The following is a 17,459-nucleotide window of genomic DNA, read 5'->3' as shown; positions in this document are numbered from 1 at the left end:
GTAGGAAGTATGCAGGAGGCAGCCAATCCATGTTTTGCTTTCATATGGACGTTTCTTTCTCCCTCTCCCACTCCCTTCCTCTCTCTCTCAAAAAAAAAAAAAAAAAAAAATCAGTAAAGAATCATAGATATAGATATATAGAGATATAAAAGAAAAAGAAAAAAGGAACATAGATGATTGTATGTATTCTGCTACATTCTGAGCATTAAGCCTTACTGTACATTTATTCCACATGTTACTAGTGCTTTGTGACAAAATTGTTCTAGAGTGATCTTGTGTATTTCCTGGCCTAAGCCCAAAATCAGCCACCTTCCAAAAAGTCCTTGTTCCTTGCAGATAACAAGTTGAGTGCAAGGGATTCTCATCGCCGCTGTATTGTTCATTTGGGGAGCTCTTCATAGAACAGAACTAGGAAATATCAACATATTTGAAGAATAAAATAACTCATGAGTTCATACTAATACTTTCAAATCCAATTTAGCTGATTTTACTTAACCTCTTCTATATTACCTCTGTAGCTCCTTCCACATCCAGAATCCTGGTTCACAGGTACATAGGAGATTATAGAATCCATATATTCCATAATTATTCATTTCATTCATCCCCTTTATACACCCAATACCCTCAGTATAACAATACTAATACTACTACCTCCAGTATGATTGCTGGAAAGAGTTCAGTATTTTCCTGCTATTCCTCTCCCCATTTCCTCTCATTTTAAAATTGTGCTATTTCTATATTATGAGCACATATAGCCATTACAAACAATACTTTCTTCTTTTTAATCCTCATTTAATCTTAGTTTTATAAGTATTACATATTTAATGTTCATTATCAGCTCTTATATTGCTCTCTCTCTCTAGCCATCTTGGTTGTCTGAAGCTCCTTCCTTCCTTCCTTCCTTCCTTCCTTCCTTCCTTCCTTCCTTCCTTCCTTCCTTCCTTCCTTCCTGATTTTAGAGAGAGAGGAAGTGAGAGAGAGAGAGAGAGAGAGAGAGAGAGAAACATCAATGAGAGAAAACATTGATTGGTCGCCTCCTGCATGCCCCACACTGAGGATTAGGCCCACAACCTGGGCCTGTGTCCCGACCGGGAATTGAACCGGTAACCTCTTGGTGCATGGGTCGACGCTCAACCACTGAGCCACACCAGCCGGACTGAAGCTAGTTATTTAATAGGTTTCTCTGGAAGGACTTATGGAAACCATATTTTCGCCTATTCTTGTATGTTGGTGACATCTTGTGGTTTTATGTTTAAAAATCAGTTTTGTTAGATACAATAAACCTTGATTCACTTTTCTTGAGAATCTTAAGTATGGTATTCCATTTTCTCGTGGCATAAAATTACTAAAAAATCTCATGAGAATCTAATTTTCTTTCCCTGATAAATTACCTACACTTTTTTTTTTTTTTTAACCTAGATGTCCCCCTACTTTTTGCCCTTTAACATTCAGTAATTTTACTAGACTATGTGTTGGTGTTGGTCATTCTCAGTCAATATTCTCAGGTAGATCATGTGCTCTTTCAATATGTAGTTTCAATTTTTTTCAACAATTATATTCTTGGACTTGTTCTATTCTGTTTCTTTCTTTAAAAACGACTATTATCTATATGTTAGACTTTCTTTACCTATCTTTAATAATCACGTTTCCTCAAAATCTATTTTTCACATCATTTTTATTTTTAAAAAAATGTCTTTCCTTTAACTCAGTATTTCTCCTAAGGCATTAGCTGCTATTTTCATTTACTCTCAGATTCTTTCTAGTGTAGTCTTCATTTCTAAAATGTTATTTTTATTTCTAATTCTTTCCTGAGTTCTGCCATTCATTCTGGGTGTTTCTAATTTTATTATGCTCTGTCATGTCCTGTATCATTTTCTTTTCAATTTAACTCATGTAAAAAGGTTATTCAGGCTCAAAGAAAAGTATGTCATCTTTTCAGTTTAACTGATTATCTTGCCTTTTCTGACTCAAACACTTTTTCTGTAATAATATATAAAAACAGGTATTCATCCATTTCCTCCCTTCTAGACACTTTAGTCCCTTATTGCCTCTTTTTTTTCATCCTCACATGAGGACCTTTTTCGATATTTTTTCAGATAGAGTGGGAAGGAGAGAGAGAGAGAGAAACATCGACATGAAAGGGACACATCAAGTGGTTGCCACCCGCACAACCCAACCAGGGCCGGGGACAAACTGCAACCGAGGTACATGCCTTTAGCAGGAACCAAACCCGGGTCTCTCCAGACCTCTGGCCAACGCTCTAACCGCTGAGCCAAACTGGTCAGGGCCCTTATTGCCTCTTTAAAAAAAAATTTTTTCTTTATTGATATTAGAGAGAGAGAGAGGGAGAGATAGAAACATCGATGAGAGAGAACATCAATTGGCTGCCTCCTGCATGCCCCTAACTGGGGATCAGGCCCACAACCTGGGCTCGTGCCCTGACCAGGAATCGAACCGGCGACCTCTTGGTGCATGGGTCAATGCTCAACCACTGAGCAACACCGGCCAGGCCCTTAGTGCCTCTTTTTAAAAAAATCATAAATATATTCTTTCTATTTGTCATGATTAAATGTCTCGATTTTAAACAGATTCCTTCACTGGGGGCTCATATCCACCAGCTCATTCAACTTTAGCAGCTGTCTCGTACCCAGAAGTTGTTTCAGAACTGTTACCTTCACCATAAAGCTCCCATTTCAAATGTGGGCTTCTTCAGAACTTGACTTTTTTAGCCAAGACATCATGGGCAGATAAATAGATTGGCAAACCTTTTTTCTATGTTTTTTTCCAATGCTATCTAGAATCAATATATTGGCAACGTCCTTTCAAGTCATTTGCCCCTCTCAGGTCATGGTTTCCATCACCTTCTTCCGGATTTGGCAGCCTGTTGATGCTGAGCACAAGAGGTTTTCCGAATGTGATGGTTGCATTTTTTAGTAAAATCAACATGACATCAACGTGAGCTTGAATCATGGTCTGCCATTTTTTTTTCACAGATATATTTGATCTTGAATCTGTGTGACACATTTTATTTTCTAAGGTGAGTTTAGCCTATTTTCTTTTTAAAAAATTTTCTTTATTAATTTACTTTTGTTACAGATGTTTCTCCTTTTTTTTCCATTGACACCCTCCTCCCGATCCCCGCCCCCCACCCCCTCGTCCCCAGCATTGTTGTCTATGTCCATTGGTTACCCATACATGCATGTAGTTTCTGTGGTTTATCTCTTCCATGCCCCACCACCTTCTGAGGTTTGTCAGTCTGTACCCTACTTCTATGTCTCTGGGTCTACTTTATTCATCAGTTTGTTTTGTTCATTATATTCCACAAATAAGTGAGATAATGTGATATTTATCTTTCTCTGATTGACTTGTTTCGCTTAGGATAATACTCTCCAGGTCCCTCCATGTCATCTCAAGGGATAAGAGATCTTTCTTATAGCTGCATAGTATTCCATTGTGTATATGTACCACAGTTTTTTTATCCACTCATCTATTGATGGACACTTGGACTGTTTCCAGATCTTAGCAATTGTAAATAGTACTGCTATTAACATGGGGTACATATATTCTTTCTGATTGGTGTTTCAGGCTTCTTAGGTTATATCCCTTGAAGTGGGATCACTGGGTCAAATGGCAGTTCAATTTTTAACTTTCTGAGGTAACATCAATACTATGGTGTTGGTCTGCCATTTTTTGGCCACAGAGCACATTTTGTCACAGGTAAGATCTATACCATGAAAATTAGGTAGGGTTTGCTCTGAACATCCTCAATAATTAGCTTGTAGCTTAAATTTTCTATTATGTTTTTTAAATTGATTTTTTAGAGAAAGAGGAAGGGAAAGAGAGAGAGAAACATCCATCAGCTGCCTCCTGCATGCCCCCTACTGGGGATCGAGCCCACAACCCCGGCTTGAGCCCTGACTGGGAATTGAACTGGGACCTTTCAGTCCATGGGATGATGCTCAGTCCACTGAGCCACACCAGCCAGGCTAGCTTGAGTTTTCTAAATATAACTAAATCATTCTGCAGTTCAAAAACCCGACCCTTGAGACCATCACACATGATTTTGGTTCCTTGAGTTCTCATGACTAGTGTTTTTCCAGTATTTCTTTCTTTCTTTCTTTTTTTTATCCTCACCCGAGGACATTTTTCCATTTTTTGTACAGGTAGAGTGGGAGGGAGAGAGAGGAAGAGACAGAGAGAGAGAAACATCGATGTGAAAGGGACACATCGAGTGGCTGCCACCGCACGACCAACCAGGGCCGGGGACAAACTGCAACCGAAGTACGTGCCCTTAGCGGGAACCGAACCCGGGTCTCTCCGGACCGCAGGCCGATGCTCTAACCACTGAGCCAAACCGGCCAGGGCCAGTATTTCTTATATTAAACATAGCTGGTGTGCCCAGTTGGTGTGCTCACTGGTTGAGCGTCAACCCATGTACCAAGAGGTCACCAGTTCAATTCCCAGTCAGGGCACATGCCCAGGTTGTGGGCCCCATCCCCAGTGGGTGGCATGCAGGAGACAGCCAGTGGATGTTCTCTCTCATCAATGTTTGTATCTCTCCTTCTCCCTTCCTCGCTCTCTAAACCTCTCTTGATAACAAATAAATAAATAAAAATAAAACATAGCTGGTGCTTTCACATCACACCAATCTCTCTTAGAAAATGGATCAAGCACTTTCTTCTTGGCTCCCTTTTTGCCACCTTTCGTAAGGCTCTTGTTCTTGCTGTCCATCATGGTGCTGCTCAGAGAGCCAAAAGGCCTCCGTTGCCTCTTTATTATACCTCAATAAATGAGACTCTTCTAATATTTTTACTTCTACACCTTTCACTCCTAGTTGAGACTTTTAGAACATTTTAATTCTGCCCCTTCTTATCCCCAAGTAATTCCTAGGTTTCAGTAAGAAAAGTTGATGCTTTTGTTCCATTTCACCAAGTATTTGGTTTTCCTTTCCAATGTGTCTCTTCTATTTTAGGAATCCTAAATTTACCACCTTGTGTTATAATTCCCAGTTACATTGTCATTTTTCCTTACATTACTATGCAAAATTCAAAGAAATTTTGACTCACTATAGATTCCCCTTCTCTTCATCTTCCCTGTCTTGATGTGAGGTCTCTGTTCTGATTGTTTTACTGTTTGTAAGTGTTCACTTGTAAGTGATCCCTCAGACGCTGTTCATGGGTAACATATTTAGGAATCTGTGCATATTCACAGATATCTTTGTCATCCTGACATGAATGGAATTTTGGCTGAGCTGTTTTCCTTTCCCCTCAGTGACCTGTAATTGTTGCTCAGCAGTCTTCTAGCTTCCAGGATTTCTAATTCCAGTGACTACATCTATGTATGTATGTATGTATGTATGTATGTATGTATGTATCCATCCATCCATCCATCCATCCATCTCCTCCTTTCTTCTCTTTGAAAGACTGAATATATAAAAATAAAGCTACGATCCACAGTCTGCAGCAACCATCCCAGGTAGCCTAACAATTCCTGTAACAATTGGACCAAAATGGCTACCAATTGATCAATAACTGACAGATTCTCGAAATTTTGCCCAGACTTTGAATTTATGACCAATCAGAGAAAGCCAAATATGCTCCCCTAACCAATCATTAAGGATGCCCCACTTTAAGTTAGGCTGCTTAACAGCTTCCCCATGCCAATAGCCTCTATCAGAGCATACCTGGATTTCCTTTTCTATAAAGCTATGAAGCTTTTCCATTCCATGCCTTCCTTTGACTCCTTGACAACACGATGATGATGGCCCAGTCCCTTGATATAGAAAACTCAATATAAATAGCCTTTGTTTGTTTGGTCTTCATGTTTATTTCTTTTTCTTTTTCTTTTTCTTTTTTTTTTATCCTCACCCGAGGACATTTTTCCATTTTTTTGTTCAGATAGAGCGGGAGAGAGAGGAAGAGAGAGAGAGAGAAACATTGACGTGAAGGGACACATAGAGTGGCTGCCACCCGCACTACCAACCAGGGCAGGGGACAAACTGCAACCGAGGTACGTGCCCTTAGCGAGAACCGAACCCGGGTCTCTCTGTACCGCGGGCCGACGCTCCAACCGCTGAGCCAAACTGGCCAGGGCTCATATTTATTTCTACACCTCTCCTCTTCCCCTTTCTTTTTCCTTCCCAGCTTGTTTTTGTTGTTAATCCTCACCCAAGGGAGGGAGGGGGAGAGAGAGAGAAAGAAACATTGATGTGAGAGAGACACATCGACTGGTTGCCTCCGGAAGGGCCCCAGTTGAGGCAGGGGATGAACCTGCTACCCAGGTACCTGGCCTTGACTGGAATCAAACCCTCTACCCTTACATCTGAGGGCTGACACTCTAACCACTGAGCCAAACCGGCCAAGGTAACCCAGCTTGCTTTTCTTCCTTTGTAGGTAACTTGTTGTTTCCACATGGAAGTTTATTTATTTATTTATTTTTAATATGTTTTTATTGATTTTAGAGGGGGGTGGAGATGACACTCAATCCACTGAGCCACACAGGCCGAGCACATGAGTAGATTTCTTAATGTTAAACCACCATTCTTACAGTAAACTGTACTTTGTCATGGTGTGAATTCTTTTTACTACCACATTACTGGATTTGATATATTCATACTCAATTCTGTCTTTGGAACAAAGTCATAATGAGAACAGAAGACACCCCCCCTCCCTTTGTTTTTGGTACTGTTTGCCTTGGTTTTTGATATCAGAGTTATGCTAGCCTTTGTGGAATAAACTGGGAAATTTTCTCCTTTTGCGGGGATTCTTTGGTTTCCATAGAATTCACCAGGGCTTCGGTACCGTTTCATTCCCTTCCTCCTTCCAGAGGTGACTCACAGTACCACCAATCATTTAACCATGAGGATGTGTTCTCACACTAGCTTTCAAGGCTCCTGGTAAAGGGGGCTCACCTACTGATCCTCAACAAAGCCTGTGTATCATTCAGATTTTTCACAGTCCTTGCACAGACCACAGACCTTACCACTTCCAAGCCTTTGTTATTTCATGTCAATTGTCTTGCTAAATCCTAACCACTGAATTTGAGGTGGGAGGTATAGGGTGGTGTTGATTATGGCAGAAGAGAACAAACATATTCTGCGGTAGAGACTGTGTATTGCTTGACACCCCTCTCTTCATTTAACCTTCAGAATCCTGGTAAGCTTTATTTTTATTTTGTAGATGGGAAAAGAAACTTGATAAATGTTATATACTAATAAGTGGAGGTGCCAGAATTTAATACCAGGACTGCTTGATTGCAAAGTGTTGCTTCCACTGCATCTTACCTCCTCCTTTGTTCAGGGGCTAGTCTCTCACGTTGACCTATATGTCTTCCGTGTTCCATTAGCAATTACAGACTGTACCACACTATTTTACATTACACTTTTGTAATTTCTATTGTTTCTTCTGTGTATTTGTCTCACACGGAGCAGGCATTAACTGAATCATCTCTCAGTGCCTGTTTAGCCAACTCCGAATCTAGGCACCTTTTCTTATTTTATAATAAAGAGTGGGAAAAATAAAAGGTGACTAAATACAAAAAATGTTGATTGTGTTAGTCTTAGCTGTATACTGCAAAAACTCCCTTTCGAAACAACTTTAACTCTGCGCGGTCCCCAGGGGCTTTTGAGCTACCTACAAAATCGGTGCCTAAAAAAACGACAAGATTTGGCAATTGTGAATACTGATCACCGTCCCACCCGAGCACATCGACCAGCGACAGGATGCTGGAAATCGCACCTAGGTGCACAGCACGGACCTCCTAACATGGAATGCTCGACGAGGAAGGCCTTTCCCGTCGCAGGCGCGATCCCGCTCTTCCCCCTCCCAGGCTCAGCCCGGTGGAACATTCCGTGCGAAAGCCTTGACAGAGCTCCCACTCGGCGTCACGTGGAGCTGGGGCGCGCTTACGGCGCCTTGCGGAGTGACGCGAGCTCGGGTTGCCAAGGGGCGGGGTCGGCGCCGCGGAAGGGGCGGGGTGGAGAAAGCCAGCAGGAGAGGCGGGGCGGGCGGAGTGGAGGGGCGGGCGAAGAGGGGTATGCGGGCGGGGAGGGCCCAGCGTATTATGGGATGCGGCGGTGGAATGGCGCTGGGCGCGTGATTTTGAACAAACCCGGGTTTGTGTCTCGGAGGCGCCGCCGCCGCCGCGGCAGCTGGGAGCCCAGGGAGCGCGGCGCGAGGAGAAGGCGGCGGCGCCGCCGGCTTTGGTGAGTGTCAGACTCCGGGGTGGGGGCATCTGGGCGGACGGGCGGGAAGGGGCGCCGGCCCCCGCTGCGGGTGGTGTCGCGGATCGAGGGCGCCTGACCGCCCCCTCCGGGAGCCCGGGCTGGTGGGTCGTGGCGGAGAGCGGGAACCTGCAGGCTGGGGGTCGCCGAGCCCCACCCCCGGGCCGCAGTGGGCGGGAGGATCCTCCGGGCTCTGCCCCTTCCCGCCCGCACCCGGGAGAGCGGCTGTCACCCGGCAGTCCGCCCTTCCTGGCGGTCTGGAGGAAGGGCTCCCGCGGCTGTTGACAAGCACACTGCGTGGCCCGGGAAGCTGGCCGTGTTGGCCCCGGGTTTCTGGGAACCGGTTTTGCTGCTGTGTCATTTTGTACCAGCCCCTCCTTTCCCTGCTGCCCGCCGCCCCGTTCTTCCTACGCGCTTTTGTATAGTATCTTCGTGTGTCCGTTTCCCTCGCGAAGCCCACCAGCTAAATGTCATAATGTCCCCGAGGTGCACGGGGGAAGGGAGCGGGCCGGGACTTAGCTTGGCCAAGCAACGGTAAACACCAAGCAGAGTGCGGGTGGACGCGGCTGGCGGTGGGGAAATAAAGTTTAAAGATGAAGACGCTGGGAAGACTTGATTCTTTCAAGCCTGTAGCTGGCTGCATATAGAGACGGCGATTTGGGCTGGGTGGTAAATAACACTATTTTAAGCCGGAATCTACCGACTGTTACATGGAGTTGTCATTCAAGCAAGGTAAGAAAATGAAATGGCTTTTTCATCTTCTACCTCACTTTTAGACTAACTTCTGAAAGAGACAGTAGAGTGGCCCTATTTGAAACCTTGACATTCAGTTTGCTCACTTCAGATTGATCTTTTTGAGCTTATGCTATATTTGATAGGTATAGAATTCAACCTTTGAATGTGCGATTATCGAATCTTTCTGAAATTAAGAAAGGTAGCCAATTTAGGTTTTTAAAATATTCTGGTCTCATCAGAAGCCTTGCGGCTTATGTTTTCTTGTTATTTCTTTGATGATTAAAAAAGACTTATGTTAGCCCTGGCCAGGTGGCTAAGTTGGTTAGAGCATCCTTCCGATACACCAAGGTTGCGGGTTCGATCTCTGGTAAGGGCACATACAAGAAGCAACCAATAAATGCCTAAATAAGTAGAATAACACCCCCCCAATCAATTAAAAAATACCTATGTTCTCTTTTAGTTATTTATTAAATTGCATAAAGAGAGCACCTGGTGGGGATGAATGTATAACTCTGGGGTCTTGTAAAACAAGCTGTTTATTTTCATCCATCAATAGGATCAATACGTATTTCAAACGTAGTTGCGCTTTGACATCTTAAACCAGTGGCAGGCTGGAAGTTAGAGTGTTCGTGGACAGAAACGATCAGGTGAAATTAAGTGGAGAGGAAGATAGTTCAGAACTTTGTTTTGACCACAGTGTTTGCGTGAGGATCCAATGCCTGTAATTTACAGATGTGTCAGAGAGGTCAGACATACATAAGGAAATAGCTCATTCTGTTAAAGTAGTGCTGACAGTGGAGGAAAATGTCCAGGTTGGTGAATGACATTCAAGATCTTGATCTTGTTTTTAATGCCTGACATGGGCGCAGTGAATAAAAGGAATTCCATCACCTCAAGTTGCTGTTTTGAAAATGAAAGAATTTGGGTTCTTGATTGTCCTTGTGCCTCCTTCCCGATGGCTTTTGCTCTTCAAAACAAGAAAGACTCGGACTGGGGACCCCGCAGGTGGCGCGACTTCCTTTGGCGTGGCTGCCGGCCGGCAGGAACACCATTTTTCGTTTTAGGGTGGGAGATCTTGGCGTGGGCTGTGTGTGCATTTGTATCTCCCTGTGCATTTGAAGGTTGGCGGGGCGGCGGGAGGTTTCCCCGGATATGTGGGTGTGTGCCTCTTGGGAGGGGAGGGCCAGGATGGGAGGCGGAGGAAGGGGGAGGTTACTGGCAGCGGCGGCGGCGGCCGGGGCTCGGGCTGTCGGGGAAGCTGCTGAGCTGTGATGGTGATGACGAGGTGAAAATGGCGGATCTTTCGAAATACAATCCCGGCCCCTGACATACCAGAGGCAGCGGCAGCGGCGGCGTCGCCACCCGGGCTCCCTCTTTGGCCCCTGGGTTCTCCACAGCGCTCCAATTCGGGCAAACTGGGAAAGGAAGCCAGGGCTACCGTGCACAGGCAAAACAAGCACCGCCCGAGCTCGGAACTGCCCGGGACCTTCTGGAGCCCCCACCTCGGAGCCGGAGGGAGGAGAAAGCAGCAGCCGCTGGAGGTAGAGAAGGGGTACCCTAGGGCTTCTCTGTCTTGAGCTCTCTTTATTTTGGGGGTGGGATGGGGGGATAGAATTGCCTTGTGGATCAAGGAATGACTAGTCCGGAGTGCAAAGAATCAGTAGCCTCGTAATGACATCAACATTATTCTTTGAGTGTTAAGAGGGCTCGACTTTGCTCTGATACCTAAGGCTGCTGCTGAGGCCTAGAGGAACCGCTAGCACTTACCATGATTTCCTGATTTAATATTCAAAATATCCACTCTGGTGGGTGTTGGTTTGATGATGTTCAGCAGTTTATAGGGTTGTATGTTTCTTTAGGGAGGCAGAGCATTGGCATTTTATTCTGCATTTAAGCTCTTGATTTAGATCATAGTCTATATAACTAGTTAAGGTGTGGATGCTCACATTTTTTTAGCGTATGGACCAGTTTTGTAACAATTTAAGATGTTGTGTTTTTCTTTTATGGCTTTGTCATCCATAGAATGACCCCCTTTGCCCCTGTCATTGGCCAATAGCAATTGAGATACTGCCACCCATGGTTTATATTTATGTTTTTGTCTCTGCTCCCTCCCCCCCATTTAATCAATTCAAAGAGTCAAATTATGAAAGATTTTGAGGTAGACTTTATAATCCAAGTGAATTACAGCTCTGGGAGTTCTATTTTGGTTCACAAGTTTTGCCTTCATTGTTAAGAAAGAAGTTTTTATGGCTTGATGCATGCATCTAATGTGAGCTATTAAGTTGGTAAAAACGAATTGAGAATTTTTATATTCTAAAATACTGTAACCTTTTATTTAAAGAGCTGGAGAATTGGATTGATTGACTTTGTGACAGCCATAATTAAATTCTTATAAGTTACCTAAACATCCATGTGTGTTTTAGATTGTGCTGCAGATGCCTAAGGAGTCTGTCTCCTTGCACACAACAGTAGTGTTACTGAAAAGTTACATATGAATCAAGTTTTTATATTTTAATTTCGAGTCCCCCCTCCCCTTTCCAGCTTCTGTAGTGGAGCATTGTGTTAGTGAAATTAAATATATAAGAGGGAACAGAGAGATGAATATTTAAGAAATGCCTACTGGTATTTTTATGATTAGCAGTAATTTTCCTTATCCAAGTTTCCTACAAAGAGATGATGTCATGGTATGTCATAAATATCATACATGTATTCAGAGGGGGAATATTTTGTGTGTATCTTGGACATTTGGCTTTTGTCCGTTAGAAGACTAAGGCACCAACATTTTTTTTTAAGGGAACTAAGAGGTACTCAGAAGACTTAGTTAATGAATTTTTAAAAATCATTTGTCTGATGTTTTTATATCTAGTAGGAATTTCTTCTGTGGTTTATTTTTTTCTTGTTATAGATTTTATGTTGCAATTATTTGGTCCATGACAACCCAGCTACCAAGTTAGTAGTAAGACTAAAATTTTAAAAATAATTAAAGGGGGGAGAGTAAAATGTTTTTTTTCTTTCTTTTTTTAAAAATTATTTTTATTAACTTGTTTTTATTTTATTTTTTAATTTTTAATTTTATTTTTGTTACAGATGTTTCTCCTTTTTTACCCCATTGACACCCTCCTCCCCATCCCCACCCCCCATCCACGGCTTTGTTGTCCATGTCCATTGGTTATGCATACATGCATATAAGTTCTGTGGTTTATCTATTCCCACCCCCCACCCCCCCCTTTTCTGAGGGTTGTCAGTTTGTACCCTACTTCCGTGTTTCTGGGTCTACCCTATTCCTCGGACTGTTATATTCATTATATTCCATATATAAGTGAGATCATGTGGTGGTTGTCTTTTTCTGCTTGGCTTGTTTCACTTAGGATAATACTTTCCAGGTCCCTGCATGTCGTCTCAAAGGATAAGAGATCTTTCTTTCTTACAGCTGCATAGTACTCCATTGTGTATATGTACCACAGCTTTTTTTATCTACTTGTCTACTGATGGACACTTGGGCTGTTTCCAGATCTTAGCTATTGTAAATAGTGCTGCAATGAACATGGGGGTACATATATTCTTTCTGATTGGTGTTACAGGCTTCTTAGGGTATATTCCTAGAAGCGGGATCACTGGGTCAAATGGAAGTTCAATTTTTAGTTTTTTGAGGTAACACCATATTGTTTTCCATAGTGGCTGCACCAGTCTGCATTTTCACCAGCAGTGCACTAGAGTCCCCTTTTCTCCGCACCCTTGCCAACACTTGTTTGATGATTTGTTGATGGCGGCCATTCTGACATTGTTGTTTTAATTTGCATCTCTCTGATGATCAGTGATGTTGAGCATTTCTTCATATGTCTCTTGGCCATTTGTATGTCCTGTTTGGAGAGGTGTCTATTCAGGTCCTCTGCCCATTTTTTAACTGGGTTCTTTGTCTTCCTTTTGTTGACTTGTATGAGTACTCTATATATTTTGGAAATTAACCCCTTATCTGATGTATCATTGGCAATGATGTTCTCCCATATAGTGGGTTGCCTTTTAACTTGTTTTTGTTACAGATGTTTCTCCTCCCCGCCCCCGCCCCCGTTGACACCCTCCTCCCCATCCTTCCCACCCCTACCCAACTTTGCTGTTTGTGTCCATTGTAAAATGTTTTTTTCATTGGCTTTCTTTATTCGTTCAATTACAGAGGGCTGTTGTCTTTTTGTGATTCCTTGTGATTGTCTTTATAGACCAGTTTTTAGATTGTTGTGGTTAGAACAATTGTCTTAATAATTAGAAGTGTCTTAGAAATGAAGGAAAAGTTAGGCCACTGGAGATAGTCCAGTGTCTTTCTGTGGGCAGAGGAGCATTATACATTACTCTTTTCAAATATTATTCTTGGTTATCTGTTATGTTTTGTATTTTACATACTGTGCCAGGGATAGGGGATACCTCAATAACATTGCCTCAGGGAATTTTTAGTTTAGGAATTGTTGGAGGTATGTTGGAAGGATGGGGTTAAGTAGGGCCTTAGTGCATGTCGTGAGAATTATAGAAAATTTTTAAATAGGAGAGTGACAGCCTTAGATACGCACTTGAGGAAGTTGTATCCTATAGCTTTTCTGTGGAATGTGTTGTAGGTTAGAGGAGATGGAGGTAAAAATACCATAGTAGGCTAAAAGCTTTGGAGATGTGGAAATTCTCAGTTGCAGTGGGAAAGAGACATTGTGATATATGACTAGAGAAACATCAAAGGTGACAAGACCTTAAACCCTGTTGTTTGATAGAATGTTGAATACCATTAAAAAAGAGAAATAAGAAGAAGCTAATTTAGATAGAGGAAGGAATTTTCATTTGATTTATAGTGTGCCACCTAACTGTCTTCACATTTACCCTGCAAATAAATGAGGCTTAGAAATTATTGCTTAGGTTTACACATTAAACTGCTAGGAGAGCCAGGATTTGGAAATGGATATTCTGATTTGAATCTCTGTGTTTTTCCCCCCCACTGTATTAGTCTTAAGCATGAATACGGTCCCCCTTCAAAGGGGAAAAAATATTGTGAATCCCCAGTATTAGCCTAAATTATTTAATTTTATTGTATTAAAATACTTAATTTTAGATGTATATAGATATAAATTTGTTATGCTTATTGCTTGCACGCAAGTAACAAAAGTAAGTTTATAAATGAAATATAAGGAAAACCGTAAAACAAATTAAATTTAGGGTGATGAATAATGTTTGGCTGAAGTGAAATCTTTGCAGAATGAACATAACTTTTGTCTGCCTTGGCAAGGTGTGGGGTTTTCTGTATACTATATATCCTATGATAACTTAATTCGTATGCCACTTTTCTGTATTTGAGTGCTCATAGGTTATGTAGTTTGGTTTTCACTCGGAGTAAATATATTATTTACCTTGTAAGGCCATTCTGTGCCTTTTTCTTTAGCTCACCGTAATTCTAGTACCATTGTTGTGGATGTGAGGTGGTTGTCCAGATGATCCAAAAAAAATATTTTATATTATGAAAATATAAACTTTTAAATCATCATCAGGACTCATGGCTTACAGTCTGCTGTTCCCAGTTTAGTTTGAGAAACGTTGTATATCTAGTTTTTGAGTTGTTGATGTTTAATTTTAGAATTCAAAGCTAAATCCAAATGATATAGTGAACCAGTCAGTGCTGATGGTAATCTCTAGGTACAAAAGTATAGTTCTCAAACATGCAGATATTTCTGTCCAAACATCTGCAAATCACTTGCTCATCTGTAATAGGGTGATAGGTTATCACTTCATATTATTACGTGCAAGTATGAAACATTTGTTCACCCGCGTTGTCCTACACCTGCAACTAAGAAAAGAACAGTGTTTCAACACTGGTAATATTCTGCAAGAAACTCTTTAAAAATATGAAAGCAGTCCTGTCCAGTTTGGCTCAGCAGTTAGAGTGTCGGCCTGTAGACCAAAGAGTCTCAAGTTAGATTCTGGTCAAGGGCACATATCTCGGTTGTGGTTTGGTCCCTGGCCCTGGTTGGGGTCATGTGGGAGGCAACCAATCGATGTATCTCTCTCACAGCGATGCCCCCCCCCCCCTCTGAAGATAAATGGAAAAATATCATCGGGTGAGGATTATAAAAGAATAATAGCCCGGTCAGTGTGGTTCAGTGGTTGAGCATCAACCCATGCACCAAGAGGTCGCTGGTTCGATTCCTTGTCAGGGCACATGCCCAGGTTGTGGGCCCAGTGGGGGTCATGCAAGGAGCTGGCCAATTGATGTTCTCTCTCATCGATGTTTCTTTCTCTCATCGATGTTTCTCTCTCTCCTTTTCCCTTCCTCTCTTTCTAAAAATCAATAAAGGAAAAAATAAAAAATAAAAAAATAAAAACAGAACATTTGTCATTTCTATCTTATGTTATTTTTCATTTTATATTTAATTTGTTTGTTTTAATTGTCACTATTCTATTTTTTTTTTTTTTTCCTCACTCGAGGACATTTTTCCATTTTTTGTTTAGATAGAGCAGGAGGGAGAGAGAGGAAGAGAGAGAGAGAGAAACATTGATGTGAAGGGACACATCGAGTGGCTGCCACCCTCACGACCAACCAGGGCCGGGGACAAACTGCAACCGAGGTACGTGCCCTTAGTGGGAAGCGAACCTGGGTCTCTCTGTACCGCAGGCCGACGCTCCAACCGTTGAGCCAAACCGGCCAGGGCTACTATTCTATTCTATTTATTTATTTATTTTTTTATCCTCACCAGAGGACATTTTTCCTTTTTTTTTTTTTTTTTTTTTTCAGATAGAGTAGAAGGGAAAGAGAGGAAGAGAGAGAGAAACATCAATGTGAAAGGGACACATTGAGTGGTTGCCACCCACACGACCCAACCATGGCCGGGGACAAACTGCAACCGAGGTACATGCCCTTAGCGGTAACCGAACCCAGGACTCTCGGGACTGCAGACCAATACTCTGACCTTGACCGCTGAGCCAAACCGGCCAGGGCTAATTGTCAATGTTCTAAACCAGACCCTCCATTTATCTGTCTTGAACTAATTACTGTAATTGCCTTCTAACTGGTCTCCCTGCCTCCAGCCCAATAAAATACTGAGATGAAGTTAAGCTTCCCAAAGTACAACTATGATTGTTTCATTCCTCTCTTGATTTCTAAGCTCTGTCAGGCAGTCTTTGGTTAATTTCCAATAATGCTTCCACAAACTTGGGAAGCAATTAGTATTTGTTAATTAAATGACTGATAAAAATCATAAACTAGTTAAAAGCTAAGAGAACCTTGTAGATTTTCAGATGGAATGTAATTGTAGAGTATATTGGTTAAAAGCTAAATCTGGCCCTGGCTGGTTTGGCCCAGCGGTTGGAGCATTGGCCTGCAGACCAGAGAGTTCTGGGTTCGGTTCCCACTAGGGGCATGTGCCAAAAGAAAAAAGAAATCTTAATCTGAATATTTAAAAACTTATTTGATAAGGAGTTTCTCAGTTTTCTTGTTTTTTTTTAAATTCTTGCCTGAGGATATTTTTCTGCTTATCTTTAGAGAGGCAGGGAGAGAAAGAGAAAGAAAGGGAGAGAGAGAAAGAGAAACATCAATTGATTGTCTCCTGCTGACTCCAACCAGTGCTGGGGACAAACCACAACCAAGGTATATGCCCTTGACTGGAATCGAACCCGAGGCTTGTTAGTCTGTGGGCTGATGCTCTAACTGCTGAGCCAAACCGGCCAGGGGAGTTTCTCAGTTTTTTATGACAATATTGTTATTTTAAGTGTTGTAAAGACAGAGCGTTATATAAACCTATGTTACTCAGATAGACAAACCTAAGTTATTTTTCAGAGCCCAGTGTAAATAATGCTAGAGTTTTAGATGACACCCCTTCTCCATGATTAATTTATTCATCCTTCAAATTTGTATTGAGAGGTTATCATTTGCCAGCTCTGTTCTAGGAACTGGGGAATGGTGATACAGTGCTGATGAAAACAGACAAGTCCCTGTCCTCATGGAGCTTGTATTCTAAAAATGGGAGAGGAAGAATCACACTATAAATAAAGCTACTTTCTGAATATGATAGATGCTATGATGGAAAAACCTGGGTAATGTGATAGAATGCCTAGTGCACTAGTAGATATGAAAATGGTGGTACTATTTTGGATAGATCTTAAAATATAATACAATTTAGCCCTGGCCAGTTTGGCTCAGCCAAACTGAGTGTTGGCCTGCATACCAGAGAGTCCCGGGTTCAGTTCCCGCTAAGGCCACGTACCTCAGTTGCAGTTTGTCTCCGCCCCGGTTGGGGTCATGTGGTTGGCAGCCACTAGACGTGTCTCTCTCACGTTGATGTTTCTCTATTTCTCTCTTCACCCCTCTCTCCCTCACGCTCTATCTGAAGATAAATGCAAATAATAACAGTAATACAATTTATATAAATTTATAAATCATTAAGCTTTCTGAAATGAGTCGATCTTTAAGTCTCATTAGGTTTAAATCATTCAACCATGTTCGACTATGAGGGGGGAACATCAGTGTACTAACTTTTAG

The 17,459-nt window shown here is 42.1% G+C and overlaps 1 protein-coding gene across 1 annotated transcript in view; it reads left to right on the top strand.

Moving 5' to 3' along the window:
* The first annotated feature begins 8,603 nt into the window (after positions 1-8,603).
* Positions 8,604-17,459, top strand: part of LIN54 (lin-54 DREAM MuvB core complex component) — an 81,639-nt gene continuing 72,783 nt past the window's right edge. Inside the window, exon 1 of the mRNA XM_036259472.1 lies at positions 8,604-8,953. Coding sequence (XP_036115365.1) covers positions 8,932-8,953 — 22 coding nt within the window. The 5' untranslated portion in view covers positions 8,604-8,931. The remainder of the gene's footprint in view (positions 8,954-17,459) is intronic.

Source organism: Molossus molossus, unplaced genomic scaffold (genome assembly GCF_014108415.1).
Source record: "Molossus molossus isolate mMolMol1 unplaced genomic scaffold, mMolMol1.p scaffold_m16_p_1, whole genome shotgun sequence".
NCBI lineage: Eukaryota > Metazoa > Chordata > Mammalia > Chiroptera > Molossidae > Molossus > Molossus molossus.
This window is presented reverse-complemented; position numbering and strand designations above follow the sequence as displayed.